The sequence below is a fragment of the Scleropages formosus genome, chromosome 2 (assembly GCF_900964775.1).
Source record: "Scleropages formosus chromosome 2, fSclFor1.1, whole genome shotgun sequence".
Taxonomy (NCBI): domain Eukaryota; kingdom Metazoa; phylum Chordata; class Actinopteri; order Osteoglossiformes; family Osteoglossidae; genus Scleropages; species Scleropages formosus.
Genome location: NC_041807.1, coordinates 18,314,815 through 18,331,596, shown reverse-complemented (window position 1 = coordinate 18,331,596; position 16,782 = coordinate 18,314,815). Strand labels below are relative to the sequence as shown.

The following is a 16,782-nucleotide window of genomic DNA, read 5'->3' as shown; positions in this document are numbered from 1 at the left end:
ACATGCACAACGCAGTTCTTTGCAGTGCACTACAGGTCTTGTAACAAGAAGCAAAAATCAATTGACATTTTATACTCCCTCCTAAGACTGTCTGACGGGACACAGGCTGATGCTGATATAAGGGAAGTGATGCTCTGCAGTGTCGAAGACACCCCATATCATGCTGATTCTGTCACCAGAGGAAGAACAGGAGGGGCGAGGAGATCTTCTCAGTGTCTGAGGACAATAGAGTGGCACCAGAAATCCAGCCAGCTCCATGCTCCTTTTGTCTCCCTAAACACGGAGTCCTGTTTATAATCAGAAGCCCCATTGCAGATCATCAATCCTCTAATGTAATATCACTCAAAGAATCACCCAACCTGTACAAATATGTCAATAAATGTAATGCATTTCCCAACATTTTATATACAAACTGTGCCCTTGCTGTTCAAAGTATATCTGAGCAACTCTTCCTCACGTTAAAATTTTTCATGAAAATCTCGACTTTATCTAATACGGACCCCAGTTTGCCCCGGCAAAAGGATTTATAAGTAAAGTTTAAAATGTAGGAGTGATTATTTACCTTATGCACGTATGTACAGTGAGGGGGGGGTGCAGCGGCACAGGGGGTTTGGTCAGGTCCTCCTTTCTGGCTGGTCTGGGGTGTCTTATGATGGAGTGGCGTCCCATCCTGGGTGTGTCCCATCCCCCTCCGGACCTTACGCCTTGTGTTGCTGGGTTAGGCTCCGGTTTGCTGCGACCCCACTTGGGACAAATGGCTTCAGCAAGTGTGTGTGTAATGTATGTTGTAGCGCGCCGGGGCAGTCCGAAGGGGGGGCGAAGCCAGGGAAGGAACAACGGCAGCTGACAGTAATCAACGCTTCTATTTTTTCCCCCGGCTTGACCAGTGAAGGGAGTGAGTCTGAAGACTTCATGGGAGAGACGACCTTGGGAAGTGAGACAGCACGACCCCGAGAGCGACAGCGACCCTGAACTCCACGTTCCCCACCGAGCACCCCTATGAGACATCAGTTGCCTGCATTCGCGTTTCCCCCTCCCCCAGCTTTCTGTGAGCCCCGCAACCAATACCCCCCCCACTAGCAACTTGCGCGACTGCGTTCTTACATATGTACAGTAGTATGTTTACGTTTATTCATTCAGCAGATGCTTTTCTCCAAAGCGGCGTACACCTCACAGGAAATACAATGCATGCATTACATCAACGGTTGTACATCATTGACGATGTACATTATTTTACATCGTTACATTAACATTGTTGTACATTGTTGATGTAATATGTGCATTACATCAACGTTTATCCTTAATGTACGTTTCTTCGTGTCTTTCATTATAAAAGCTGCCATACAGTCTGAGGGAAAATGAGGCTCCACTTTACAGAAGGCACTCGCTAAAAACCTTTAGTATACTGTTTTTCGCTCTCCAAACATTCCAGGAACACAGGCCAGGGGCCCATCTGGCCATGGAACAAAGTGCTAACTAGGCGTTAATTCTACAACCCCCCTCAGACATCCAGCTCTGCAGGAAGTCCCCAACTGCAGATCGGCCCTAATGCAGAATCGCTCAAGGCACATAAGCACGTAGACACACACACACACACACACACACAACCTCTTGCAAATACACCCTGTCTCGGGATTTTATCAGTGAGCACCAGTCCAGTCTTGTCAACGCTTTCATGTGTCCCGGGAGTTTAGTCTATTGCACCATCTGTGGAGCTTCTTGTCAATTCAGAGTCCTTACTGCCTACTTGGAGACATTCCTGCATCTTGATGAACAAGAAAATACACTCCAATAACTTAAAGGATGGCGTTCCACACCGGAAAATAACTCCTATAGCTGGAGAACAGGCAGTAACGCAGCAAATGGGTATTACTTCCTATTAGTGCACGAATGGGTTTATTGCAGATTAAAAATACAGCAGGCAAACTAATCTTGTGTAATTTAGTTCCACTTTAGAAAGTAAAATGGAAAAAGAAAAACTGAGACCACATCAATTGTGGTGTTAACAGCCTAGCGGGTTCTTTTCAATTCCAATACGCTCATTAATATTTCAATACACGATTTAATATTCATACAGACAAGCCTAAAGAGCAGATATCTCCCAGGAGGTGAGAAGGCTTCCTGAATTTGCCGTTTTACAGGGATATCGCACGGCACCAGGTTGAGGTAACAAACACAGCCAGGCACTTTGAAGCAACCCTTGCAGAAGGAGCCTCTGGTCCACAAGAAATGCATGTTTTCAGTGCCGCTGCTGACACTCTGCCACCAAGATTTCAGCAACCAAACACCTGGCATGAAAGCAACATGTCAATCCAGGGATCAACAATTTTTTTATACTTAGTTCTCCTCACAACAGGTATATTATATTATATTATATTATATTATATTATATTATATTATATTATATTTATACATTTTAAAATGTCCCACAAAATGTTGTACTTGTGCAGTCTTGGAACATATTGGAAAGACAAAAATAAATAAATTCCTTTGTGTAAAGTATCTTTGTAAATGGCATTCAAAGTGAGACAATCAGGGCATAACAAGAAAGGAAGTATACTTATAAAAAAAATCCCAAAAATAAATAAACTGCCCAAGATATTGTGGCTGTTTCACTTTATTCTTGACAGATCTGTGTGACTTCAAGCAAGAAAGCGAAACTCAGATTTTTAAATAAAATACAGATGATGCAGGTAGTGACATCACATGATTTCTTTTTTTAATGATGCTGATCGTTGTTTTGCAGTTACTTGCTTAATATTTTACCAGAATTTATTGTCCACCTATCATCAGACAGGTATCAAAATAATTCTACCAGTCCGACTATGAAAGTTAACTAAATTACCTGTCCTGGACAGACAGATAACCGTCAGTGTCGATCCCTGTGGTGGGAATCAAGCGCACGATGCACCATAGTGAGAATGAACCTACCAAGGACAAGATTTCCCACCTGACATGTATTAATACACCACATTAGTCATATCCTTTCAGGGAAATCACCTGTTCGTATTAATGATGGCAAACAAACAGAAAACAAGTCCAAAGAACACCGGCGCTGACATGTCCGTGACTTTCACCGGCCACTGGCTGTAAGGTCTGTAAGGTAATTTCTAGCACTTTGTGGACTGTGTACTGTAATGTAATGTGTAACGTAATGTTCTGTAAGCCCATATCTGCCGGTTTGTGCATTATCCAAAGCTGGAGAAACACATTTGTTAAGTTCCAGAAAGGCAGTGAACAGTGAATTATGTATTATGTCACCAGCATCCCTTCCACATGCACTTGGCAAGATCAGAAACTGGACTGAGCTGCCTGCACATTTCATACTGCCTCCATTTATACAGCAAAAGAGGAGTACAGGTACATTTATCAGACAAAGGTGGAATTAAGACGGGCTAGTCTCCGAGGCAGAATCGACGGGAATATTGTCTGAACTGTCTCGGTGACAGAGCTGGTTAAATGGGCAAAACCACAGAGTGCTCACTAACAAATGCAAAGGAGCAATATTTTAACTTTTCTCATGCTTCAGATGACAGTGCATGTTAAATTTGTACATGCTGATCAGTGCAAACAACTGCAGTGTAACAGAAAACAAAGTCCCAAAAGAAAACCTCAGGCTGGTCTCAACAATCAGAATCAGACTGGGTTTTATTGGCCAGTGTGCTGACGCACACAAGGAATTTGCTGTGCTTCTAGGTGCCTCCGGTATTTACAGGCAAACAGACAGTGGACGCAGAATTACAGAATGAATAAAAAACATATGCACAAAGCATAGAAACACGAGAGTATAAATAGTAGTATAAATACTAAAAAAGTAAATAAATAAGTAAATTACAAAAGTGATGGGATATTGTTGCACTGACAGGAGACCTATAGGGGAGTGTAACTGTTCATGAGGGTGATGCCCGAGGGAAAAAACTGTTCTTGTATCTGGTCGTTCTGGCAGACAGGGCTCCGTAACGCCTGCCGGAGGGGAGAAGTGTAAAGAGTCTGTACCCGGGTGTGTGGGGTCAGTGACGATTTTGCTCGCCCGCCATTCTGGACTTGTACGGGACTGGAAGGGTAGGCGGGAGTGCACCAATGATCTTCTCAGCCAATAAGGGGCATTCTATATGATCTCATTTTAAGTTTCAGTTTCACGGCCATCTCATTAAACTGCGGGTCAGGTTTCAGAGACAGAATCTACCAGACCTGACAAGGTCAGAGGAATGTGAGATGGAAAAGAAGAAGTCAACATCTGGGGTCAAGGGCACCTCCAGGGACAGACCCCTGTGAGACAGAGACCTTTGTTCCTTTCTGAAATTTAGGCTTTTATTAATGATTCGCTATTAAAAGGCTGTTATAGAAATCCAACGCTTTAAAGACACACTCATTGGGCTCACTGCAGGCTTGTCAAAATATCAGTCTTACAAAAAATATTAAATACGTGCAGTTAAAAAGATCCCTCTCTCCCTCTCTCTCTCTCTCTCTCTCTCTCTCAAGCTGCTTGTCCTAGGCAGGGTCACGGTGAACCAGAGCCTAACCTGGAAACACAGGGCACAAGGCTGGAGGGAGAGGGGACACACCCAGGACAGGACACCAGTCCATTGCAAGGCACCCCAAGCGGGACTCGAACCCCAGCCTCGCCAGAAAACAAGACCCAGCCAAGCCCACTGCACCACCGCATCCCCCCAGGTGAAAAGCTGAACAGGGGGAAGCTGAGAGGTAAAATCAAGAAAGGTGCAAGTATGATGCAAGAGAAGTTGCAACATAAAATGACACATAATACAGTGAAATAGTCAAAGAAGCGTTCCTAAAATAGCTTAATACAGCAGAGTGAAACATGCAAACATGTACAATCGCTCCGTGTGCCTTGTTCCCTCACCAGTGCTGATGATCAACCCACAGGGCATGCGCATATCCTTGAACCTACCGTAATTCCACCGGGGCAATGCAATGTAAGTGCATGGCTCAGTATTTAAGGTAAAGATCTGGCAAAGGGAGCCATAGAGACATAACTCTCTCTCACTGAGGGAAACGATGACTTATTACTGACAGTGAACACAGCCGCTGCACACAATTAGTTCCACTGGCTTGCAAATGTGCCAGAGCATGTGTGTAGCGCAGCATGGATTATGACCATAAATTCTCATGAAATTATGCAATTCATTCAAGGAATTATTGTCGCGTTTGTCTATTATGCCATTTAGTCTAATGTCCAAATATGGGGTAACTAATAGGGCTTATATTTCAGGCATGACAGATTTACATAGCACCGTATTTTACAGCAGTAAGACTGATTAAATATTCCTTGCAGGGGTACAACAGCAGGAGCTTTTGTAGGTCGGAAATGTATGAATTATGTACGTGCTATGAAGCCCATCTGTTTTAATATAATAGGGAAAAATCCTTACCTTTGATCCCCTGGTTAATGGTACTAAGGGAAGGGATCACGTCTACAAAAAATGCCATGATGCAGACTGTCAAACTGATATTTGTGAGTAAGGTTTGGCACCTGGCCTATGGGCAATTCCATTGCTTATTAGAGGCCCACTTCTCCTATATTAATTAAACCCCATCGGTACAGAGCACCAGCTGCCTTCCGCTAACGGTCCCGTTAAGTCTGAAGAGCCCAGCAATGTTAGAATCAGGACTCAGCAGCCCAACACTGATGCGGAAGCAAACCCGCGCCCTTTCTGCGCCTCTCAGCTCGTCTTCATTCTTCCCAGGTAACCGTGACAACCGCTGTCAAGCCGAGACCGTATTTTACTTGCGCATCACAAATCTGCAGTGTAGCTGATACGCTATACAAGGGCTGGATGGCAAATCAAGCAAGAGTGGGAAACAGACGAGTACGATGGACAGTTCGAAATTATTCCATTACAGTACAATTAGTTTTCACACGGTTGTAAAATGTTTTCACTCAGTATGTGAAACATTGGTCAAAAACCATCAGTTAGTTGTCAATGTTGTGAACATTTTTAACTAAGAAAGGTCCATTTGGCTAAACAAAATACTGAAATGACTTTAAAGGATGAAAAAAGTACAATTAAAGGGTTGATCATACTGGAGAAGAGCAACATAATCCTACAAATACTCCAATTCTGAGAAACATAAATAATATTATCAGGCACCATACAAAGGACAGACAGAAAAAATATCTTTGAAAACAGTTCCCCCTCATATTTAACATATGCAATGTATGTAAATATATGCACATTTATTATCAGTGTATTGTTCCATAATTCCCATCCCAGTTTATATGCATTTTTACATTCATGAATGAAATTAGCAAAACACTTTACAGTGTTTTCATGAAGTAGTGCAAGTACTACACAAATAAAATCTGAAAGGGTTCAGCGTTAGTTCGATACTCTTGTAATTTGTGTATATTATGGGTATTTCTGTTGTGGTTAAGTGGTTAAGATGTTAGGGGACAGGTACCATAGTAAGGGAAGATATGGATGTCTCATTATAGAGCAGGAAGGTGCTCAATCCTGTCACAACTCAGTATTTATTCTACACTTTTTTTTAAAGCTTGTAGCTCCTCCGCCACCCTAAATCAAGCAGAAAAAAAAGAGAATGACAGTTTTCGGATGGCCCCCGGCTCCACTCGAGAAATATTGACCAAAGATCCCAGACGTGGGAGAATTCAGTGTTGCTTGGACGCAAGCAGCCTTACGCACGCTGGTGTCAAGGTGCCGCGAAGACCAACAGGAGGAAATTCGTCATAGTGGCTGGTGAGTACGGTACTTTACTGGCACGACAAATTAATACACTTACACTGTCAACGTAGTGCTTGAAAAATTGTGCAAACAACATTCATTTCAACGAAAAAATAATAAAAGTATTTTTTTAAAAATACAGTTAAAAAAAGACATAATCAGGAATAAACATATAATTTCCTGTCTCTGCCTTTTTTAAAACTCCATTTCCTTCCTCTGTTCATACCCAAACCCTTAATCCAGTTTTCCCCCTCTTTCTCTAGAACAACTGCCTGATACTAAATGTTTATTTATATTTATTAAAGGTAAATATAGAGGACTGACTAGCAGATGCTTTCTCCAAGACAATGTAGATCCCAGAGAGCAATGGATGTAGGCCTTTTTCTTAAACAGATGATGTACTACATAATTATGAAGCACATAGAAGATCAGAGGAAAAGTGAATCTAAAAGAGATGTGTTCTGAGACCCTTCTTGAATGTTTAGAGGGATTCAGCAGTTCTGAGTGACAGCGGGCGGTCATTCCAGCACATTGATCCGGAACAGAGAACCTTATTACGAGTGTTTCTTTTCAGGCAGCGCATTGTCAAGGCTACCAGCATAAAAGCAACTGCTGCAGCTGAACAACAGGGAATGCACTGCATGCAGGGAAACTGTCAGCGCTGATAGCACAGGAAGGAAAACACTCCCATTTCTAGAAGCGCAATAAAATAGCTCCTGGTTGCTTATTTATTGCAATTTCAGTGTTGCTTTTACACATTGATGCCACACTTAGAAATGTGCCAAGATACGAGACACATAAGGCCCGAACATGTGGTGAATATCAACTACTGGAGGCATCCTGGTGGGGGGTGGACTGAGAACGCTGTGTAGGCACAGCACCAGAACGCCTCGAGGACTGGTCAAGAAAATGATAATGGAGACACTGGGCCCACCGACGACCTCACATCCACAACAGAGGGCAGAACGCTTTCTTTTACCTCCATTTACTACGTGTGTTAAGATGAGATCCAGGTCTATTTATTAATAGCTCTTGAGGAATTCCAGGGGCAGAACACAGAATGACAGAAGCAGCCGAGGTCTTTCCCGCTTTGATTAATCGGGTCTGGACCCTGACGGGAGCCAACGGAGCCTGACTGCACCATAAAGCACTAAGCAGAGGGTGGGGCACCCAGACGGGGGGCCAGCGATCCTGTCGGACACAGCCATACACGGTCGCACGAGTCCTCGCTCACTAATATTATTCAAAAGTATTATGATCTCAAAGACAAAAACATTGTAACAGTCCTGAACAATACAGCTACTCTGTATTTATTGTCGGCATAAAACAACACCGAATATACTCAGCAGAAGAGATATTTTTCATATTCCTGATCCAGTTTCTGTGTGAACTGTACAATGGCCTCCGCAAATATTGCACTCTGAGATAAAAACAATGAGAAAAGTAATTTATTCCTGTACTTCAGAGTTACTCCCCTTAAAGAGGCCACACGTAGATTATGTGATTTATGGGTTTTCTCCCAGCAATAGTTTTCAATTTGCTTTGGTGGGATTTCCTTCTTCTAAGTAATATTCTGAACTGATGTGACATTTCCCTTTGTGCAGGTCTGTGTCACTGGCAGGATGAGGGAAACAAGGGAAAATGAGGGAGAAGCTCTTACTGTGGTAAAGGACTGACCAAACAACTTTCTTCAGTTTGCCGGAAAGCGGACGAGGTTTGGGAGACACAAGGACTGTTCAGTCCATTCTTTTCTCACCACCGCGGGATTCAACCCCATCCCAGTAAAGACGGACAGCGAATGCAGTTCTACAAGAAGGGGGGACGGTGAGGACAGGACGGGATGACAGTGTTTGAGATCAGGGGTCGGTATCGCGCGCAGAAAAAGTGCCGCATGTTCTCTGGCACAGTGCAGTCTCTCCAAATGACACTTCCTCAGAAGAGACAGAAACACACACACACACACACACACACACACGCACACAAGCAAATGCAGAAGCACCGCGGTGCCTGGTGTAGAGAGAGCCGAGCCTCATCCCTCAGACACACCCTGGACACACTGGGGGCCAACGGAGCTGAAGTGGTGAGCGATGGAGAGGTGATGATCAAGGGCTCCAGTCCCAGCCCTGCTCTCGGTTAAGGCACGCGAAATAAGAATGCCCTGCTGCTGCATAAATGGGTAAATCAGTGTAAAGTAACCTTCCAAATTGCTTAGAACAAAGGAGTCGGTTAACAGTTAATAAAAATGATGATGGTGGTGATGATGAAGAAGATGAAGATCAAGATGATGAAATAGACAAATAATAAGAATAAGAGCAGTAACTAAATACCTCCTGCAGCCTCTCCAGCTCCTGCTTGAGGCTCTCCTGGTCCGCCTCCAGCTCCGCGTACTGCTGTTTGAGGCTCTGGTTCTCCTCGAGCACCACGAGCCCGCACTCGGCCGCGCGGATCTTCTCCCGGTTCGCCTCGGCCAGTTCGCGGGTGAGGCGCTCCACCTCGGCGCGGTACTGCTCCACGCTCTCCCCGCCGCATCCTCCCCCGGCGGCCATCGCAGAAACCGCGAACAAGCCAGGAAGCCTGGCGTGGCGAGGATGATGATGATGATGCGTCCGACTCCGAGATGAGGAAGGAAGGATGACGATGATGATGATGATGATGCTGGAAGAAGAGAGAGGAAGGAAGAAGAGCAGCAGGGCGTGGAACGGCGTCCCCTCCTGGCGGCCTCTCCGCTCCTCCCGCCCCGCCCCGCGTTCTGCTTATTCACAGCGATGCGGTCGCCATCTCCCCGCTCCGATCCGGAGACGAGGAGGGTACCGAACCGGCGTCCATCCTCCAGCCCGGTGACGTCACCGCCTCCCTGCGCGCCCCAGTCCCCCGCGCGCCGCTCGAGCGCATCTCGCCGCCTGGCGCCGGGAACGCGGAGCAGAATTCCGCTCGAAAATGACCGCGACGCATCGCCAGTAGCAATGTGCACGTGTGGGCTGCGGGTGGCCTGGTGGCTAGGGGCTGTTCTCGCCCACCCGCAGTTTCCCAGGTTCGAATCCCGTCCTGCCACAGATACGGTCCTTATCCTGAATTGAAGGAGTAAGCGTACCGCGCTCTAATGGGTAAATCCGTGTGAAGTCGAGCATCGGATCCCGTGTGTTCCTGTGGACCAGAGTCAGACCAATAAATGATAATAACTAATAATAATAAGGGGATGCGGTGGCCTGTGCCTGCTCTCTGGTGGGTCTGGGGTTTGAGTCCCGCTTGGGGTTCCTTGCGATGGACTGGCGTCTCATCCTGGGTGTGTCCCTTCCCCCTCCTGCCTTGCGCCATGTGTTGCCGGGTTATGCTCCTGTCCGCCGCGACCCCGCTTGGAAGCGGTTTCAGTCAGTGTGTGTAATAATAATAACATGGTAAAGGTGTGAACTGTCAGTCAACCCACAGATGAGTTTGTTCTCATTGTCCCAAACTGACCTGTTATAAAGGAAATAGTGTGATGATTACTAAAAGCACAGTCCATGATGCTCTCTCCCATGTCAGAAACCCCAGTGAGTGTTTGGGAGTAAAACCCTGCTGACAGAAAGGTAAAGGGAGGTGTGGAGCAGCTGCACACTAGAAGTTCCTGGGCTGAAGGCAGCTGACTGATTAGGATTTGACTTTGGCTGTCCTAATGAGGACCTGGCTGTGCCATAAATTTTGTCTGGGAATAATTTGTGTGTGTGCGCACACACTTGCATGTATATTTCTGTTTGTGGTATGGAGGCTGAATGTGAAAACTAGCAATTCCGTTTTTCATATTTGCTGGTTTTAGAAGCCGATAACTTGCAGTCTGTTCTGCCAAAACTTCACCGGCCCACCGGGAAAAGACCCGAACCTCCCGATGTCCACTGTCAGTCTGGGGTTTGACAGGTGTCTCAACTCAGGGTGTCTAGTTTCAGACCAACCAGTGCCAGTGAATAGTATCTCTCCGCTTATGCTTCCTTGTCTTCTTGCATGTGATAACAGTAAAAAGGTTAGCCTGATGTCATTTTTTATGATTCTCAAACCTTGTGGTTGCTGTTAACGTGGACCTGAATCCAAAATCAGACAATACATTTTTGTCCAGTTGTTACATCTACTTGTTGAAGTTGTACGAAATACTAGTTAGTAACAAAGGTAAATAGGCTTAGTCACTGTGTATTATAAATGAGCCTTTTGGGATGCTTTTGGGATAGGACTGAATCCCACTCTAGCACCCTTCATCAAGATACTTACCTTGAATCGTTACACCATGCTGTATACATGGGCAAGACATTGTGAAGCTGGTTATCTAAAATTGCTGGACAAAGGCATCGGCTAAATAACGCTTAATAATTGTAGATGCTTCTATCAGTGCAGGATTATACAATTACATCAGGTATTACACTAAAATAATGGTTGTTATCATGACCTCAGTGCACTGGGTCATTAATTGTTCCAGTTTATGACATTTCTACACAGTGGATATTTAAGTTCAGATATGATTTACAGTCCCCACAGTCAACCTGTTTGTTGGGGGGAGGTCAATACTGTCATCTGCTGGATGATATGAACAACACAGCCAAAGAATAATAATGAGGATCAAAGATGATTGTTTTCACTCCTGGTGTATTAGTCTTCTGGTTTTCTTATGATTCCTAAATACAATGAGCTTGAGTGTGGACGTCTATGTGCATGGCTGTACATGTGTTCTGTTGCATGTTTATGCACACCTGTAATCCTGTCTGGGGGGTGCGGTGGAACAGGGGGTTTGGCCAGGTCCTGCTATGATTGTTAGATAAGATCAAAATTAAAATCATAATCCTTCGCTCCAGTATAATAAATTAACCGTCTAAAGAATCAAGTTGTCACGTTCATGCCCACAACCCAATTGACAGCACCTGACTCCAGTTCCTGACTAACTGCTCACCCTTTAGAAGACCCTCCTCAGCATCCATACCTTTGCAGAATCTCGTCAGGGACAACCGCCCTTCCTCGTGATGTCTCGTTTACACGCATCTCTAGTTCCCAGTTCACATTCTCCAGTTACTGACCCTTCGCTTTGTTTCCCAACCACGTCCACGGATCGTCGTTCCAACGCCGATCGTCACTCGACCAACCCTTCGCTTTGTCCCTTGACCATGCCCGTGAATCTTCGCTTTGAACCCGACCGCCGATAGACCGACCCTTCGCCTGTCCCCGACACCGAGAACTTGCCTGATCCCTTGACTCCAGACGAACGACTCTGCACTTGGGTTCAGCCGTCCCGGCTCCCTCGGTTCCGCGTGACACAAGTGTAGTAATAATTGCACAGGAAAATACATTAACACCAAAGTCTGTGTGTTTCATTATGTAATAGCTGTTACTCTTCCACAGCCTATAGGAGTACCCACAATAGAGTGTATGATATTCCAGTGGTCACTGTTAAATTTGTCCCACACTTCTGTAGCTTTCCTTGAGTTGAACACCATCCATCCATCCGGGATTCACTGGGTGCAAGTCTTGGGAGGAGGGTGCACCCTGAATGGGAGGTCAGTTAGTTGAACAATTAAGATTGAAGATGGGAGCAGATCCTCAGTCCCCAATGTCTTAAAATTGGCCCCACCGATTATATGGGCTCTGTGATAAACGGTTAAGTATTAAATGGTATTTCAGAGGGAAAAGTGACATCAAACAACCAGCTGAACTTTCAATGAAGTGCACATTCATGACGATAAAAATGAAAGCTATAACTGTACTGGAGGCCATATAACTTCTATTTACAGAAAGGGAGCTTTCCACATTTACATTTATTCATCTTAGAGACACTTATCAAGGGGAAACACACACACACACACACACACACACATATTCTGAACCGCTTGTCCCATATGGGGTCGCGGGGAACTGGAGCCTACCCAGCAACACAGGGTGTAAGGTCGGAGGGGGAGGGGACACACCCAGGACGGGACGCCAGTCCATCGCAAGGCACCCCAAGCGGGACTCGAATCCCAGACCCACCGGAGAGCAGGACCCGGTCCAACCCATTGCGCCACCGTGTCCCCTCAAGGGGAAACAAAATGACCATAATGAGAAAGATACAGTTAGAGTGGTAATGCACATATATTAGTGTTTTTGACACTAAAAGGTTTGAGGGAACAATGTACTTTTTTACACTATTAGGAGAGAAAAGTTAAAAAAATGCCACCAGAAAATGTCTTTATACAGAAAGAATGGAGGGACCATTGAGGTCTGTGATGGAACCAGGAGGTGTTTTTGTCGAAAAGCTCGAGCCCTGGAGTGTTGCCACAGCTCCCTGCCGGCACTGACCCATCCAAGATCCCGGATGGATTATGATAGAGCACGTTTGACATCTTTATGGGCCAATAAACCAATTGAGCAATATTATAAAGCTCAACACAATGCAGAATTTACAGCCCTTGGGGCAGGAAAACAGAGCATAACTTTGATAAGAACATAATATGAGTGGTAGACCATGTGTACCTTTACACACAGAACACACACACATTTTCAGAACCACTTGTCCCATACGGGACCGCGGGGAACCGGAGCCTACCCGGTAACACAGGGCGTAAGGCCGGAGGGGGAGGGGACACACCCAGGACGGGACGCCAGTCCGTCGCAAGGCACCCCAAGCGAGACTCGAACCCCAGACCCACCGAAGAACAGGACAGCGGTCCAACCCACTGCGCCACCGCACCCCCTCTACACATAGAACATTTTGTGAAAATAATTATATTCGGAATAAAACACTTTTAATTAAAGAAAAAAGCTATCTTTGTTTCACTGTCTTCATATTTCCCTTTCTGTTTTTAGAATTTTTTGTTACATTTAGTCCAGGAAAGCTATATACATATTGCTATATACATATACATAAAGTATATACATATACACATAAAGTATATACTGTATATACCATGCTTTAGGTCATATATATGTATATATATATATATATATATATATATATGATGTAAACGATATATATCTCATTGTAGCAAGCCGAGGCTGCCTGGGGAAGGGGTGGAGACGGGGGCAAAGCAGCCACAACTGGGGCTGATTTCACTCCCTATTTCTTCCCCGGTGCCCAGCAGTAGGGAGAAGAGACCGAGGAGGAGAACGAGGCGAACCTGAACCTGATCCCTGAGATGACGCCAGCATCCCGACCAACCCGACTCTCCCAGCCCACCTGACCCGCACGAAGCCTTTCCCTACCTGTTCCCTGGTCCCCCTTTCCCGTCTCCTTCCTTCTCCCCTGTCTAAGGGCAAATAAAAACCCACAGCAAGGGGCGACTGCATCTCCTGTCTCCTGCCTCGTCTCTTACACTCATATAAATATGTTACATATGTATGTATGGCGTGAGAATTATACATAATATATATCCAGACATGCATACATACATATCTATATATATAAGATGTATGCACTTCAAGTAATTTGTATAGATACACACGTATGTGCAGAAATGTATATTCAGACTTCTGGCCTACATACCTGCGGGATTGTGTTATCTTAGCTGCTTCTAGCTGTCTCAGCTTGTGCCAAGATGACTCAGTAGTTAGACTAGAAGAATTAGGTTCACAAGAAACCACCCAGATTAATCTGAGGATTCTTCCTTCACCGGTGGGGCCCTTGGAGGATGTTTAACAGTGATTTGATGTGAGTCTTTTTCTTAATTTCTTTCATAATCCCTTTTGGATGCTGATCTCAGTGGACTGGGTCACACAGCTGTGTCCTTAAACAAGTCACAAATTCGGCCATCGGATGGAGGGGTCTCCTAGGAGCAATGTTGTGGTGGCCTGGGGAGGCAAGAGGAAGGCAGGCAGAGGGTGGTGGCTGGGCAGACAGACTCTGTGTTGCATAGAAAAGGAACCAGGCTGCACTAGTGCAGATGAGGGGGAGGCAAGGAGCATCCTTTCACTCTGCACATTCAGCATAAAGAAGGATGTTATGCACAAGTATTTTTTTGTCTTGCTGCCAAACACACAATATTGTGTACGGTGACTAACAGCATTTAAGCATTTTTAAAATAAGCAGTTAATTTTTTGAAGCAGATGGGAGATCAGGAGAAAAGTGGGTCCAAAAGAAATGTTTTTGAGATCTTGGCTTTGAACCTCTATCTGAATTCCTCCTATAATCCAAAGATATGTTTCAGGTTAACTGGTGATTCTAATTGCATTTAGTGTGTAGGAGTGAATGACTGTGTGTGTGTTGCCCTGTGACATATATATATATACCTCATTATTTTATTCTGGTAAAAAAGGAGCAATCCTTAACTCAGGGTAGGGCAGCAGCAAACATTCAAGTTACAACTGAAGTGTTCTAAACTACCATGTAACCTACTACTCTTGTTGAGAAATCAAGGTAAAACTCATGGTATCATTAAAGGCAGAGTCAGACTGGTATAATTACCACATGACCAATGAGGCCGAGAGTCACTGCATTGCAGGGCCAGATATGTTCAGGCCCAGTGACACACTTTGTGTGTATGGGTTGCGTTGGACCTCTACCATACTCCAACATCTCTTGTCACCGCCATTTGGCTCTACGGCTCTGGAACCATATCCGAGCACAACAACACAGGAATCAGGTCTGGAACCACACGTTTATGGTGCACGTCACTGTAAATGAGGAGCAGATCGCACCCTGTACCTGTACTCGTCTCTCGGAGAGCCATGTACGAGCCGCCAGGTGCTCGCGTGTGTGGAAGTCAGGGTAGCATGTGATCCTGAACACCCTCTAGTTCCCTCAGCTGAGCTGCACCGAAGGTGGTCCTCGCCCGACAGGCCTCAGTCTCTGCTGCACACAGACACACGGTGGTTTTAACAGTCAAAGCACTGACAATATGTTCAGGCCCTCTGCTGCTCCAGCCAGGCCCCTTCACAGCATTTTATGGGCAGCTGCTTTATCAGCTCACTGTCTGTAACACCAGAAGTCATGAAGGTTAAAAACTGCTGATTCTGACCCCATGGAGCATGGTAGAGCAGCAGGTCCTTCTGGCTTGCGCTTTGCTTCTTCACTATCTGTCGTCCAGGTGCAAGAACCCCAGTAATAGAAGAAGCAGGGTGACTCCAAGGACGGGTAATTTTGCCCTGAGGAGGTGAGGAGCAGCACATGGAGTCATCCGCTGCTCCACTCCAGGTGTCAGGAGGTCCAAGTGTGTGTGACTGGACACAGGGTTTTGGTGACATCTGGCCACCAATCTGGTTACGGACTCTGAGATTAAACAGCACCTCTTGTTGACTATGTTTTTCCTGCCCCACTGCAGAAAGGAACAGCTTACATGGGTTCTTTCCAAGGGACGGAACTTTTCCTAAGACAAGAAACACTCAAATAATTTGATCACAGAGGAAAGATTTGCTCATGAAAAAATGCATTTAAATTTTATTATTTTGTTTTCTCAAACACAATAAAAGTGTATTCTGTTTAATTATTGTTAATTAGTAAGACAACGATTATTTATGCTACTTTCAATGACTCAGGAATTGATTTTGAATCAAATCCAGTACATACTGTAGACAATGTCTTAGACATTTTTTCAATGTAAATATTAAGGAAGATACATTTTACATTTTAAAAACAACACAGCACATTTCTTTTCATATAAAAATTTCTATAATTATGTCTCTAGTTCAGATCATTTTGATGAAATCAGTCCTGATTCACTATAGTTTGACAAAATTATTGTAAGAACAGTTATCCTTCAAATGTAACAGTAGCAAGACACACACACACACACACACACACTTTCTGAACCGCTTGTCCCATATGGGGTCGCGGGGAACCGGAGCCTAACCCAGCAACTCAGGGCGTAAGGGACACACCCAAGATGGGACGCCAGTCCTTCGCAAGGCACCCCAAGTGGGACTCAAACCCCAGACCCACCAGAGAGCAGGACCCGGTCCAACCCACTGCGCCACCGCACCCCCTCAGTGGCAAGACTATACAGACAAATTATACTTTCATTATTAACATGGAAACTTTTGTTAACCTTAACACATTAGTAAATTGTTCATGTTCAGTTCTAATGGAATAATTCAGAAGAAAGAAGAAAAATAAAAACATCGCTCTGAACTACGCTATTCTCTGAATCGCCAACAT

At 45.0% G+C, this 16,782-nt stretch overlaps 1 protein-coding gene across 3 annotated transcripts in view; it reads right to left on the bottom strand.

The window, feature by feature from the left end:
- Positions 1-9,647, bottom strand: part of bicd1a (bicaudal D homolog 1a) — a 39,509-nt gene extending 29,862 nt beyond the window's left edge. For all 3 annotated transcript variants that reach the window (XM_029247734.1, XM_029247735.1, XM_029247733.1), the window contains exon 1: positions 9,032-9,647. In XM_029247734.1, the coding sequence (XP_029103567.1) occupies positions 9,032-9,250 (219 nt within the window). In that variant the 5' untranslated portion in view covers positions 9,251-9,647. The remainder of the gene's footprint in view (positions 1-9,031) is intronic.
- Between the last annotated feature and the right edge of the window lie 7,135 nt (positions 9,648-16,782).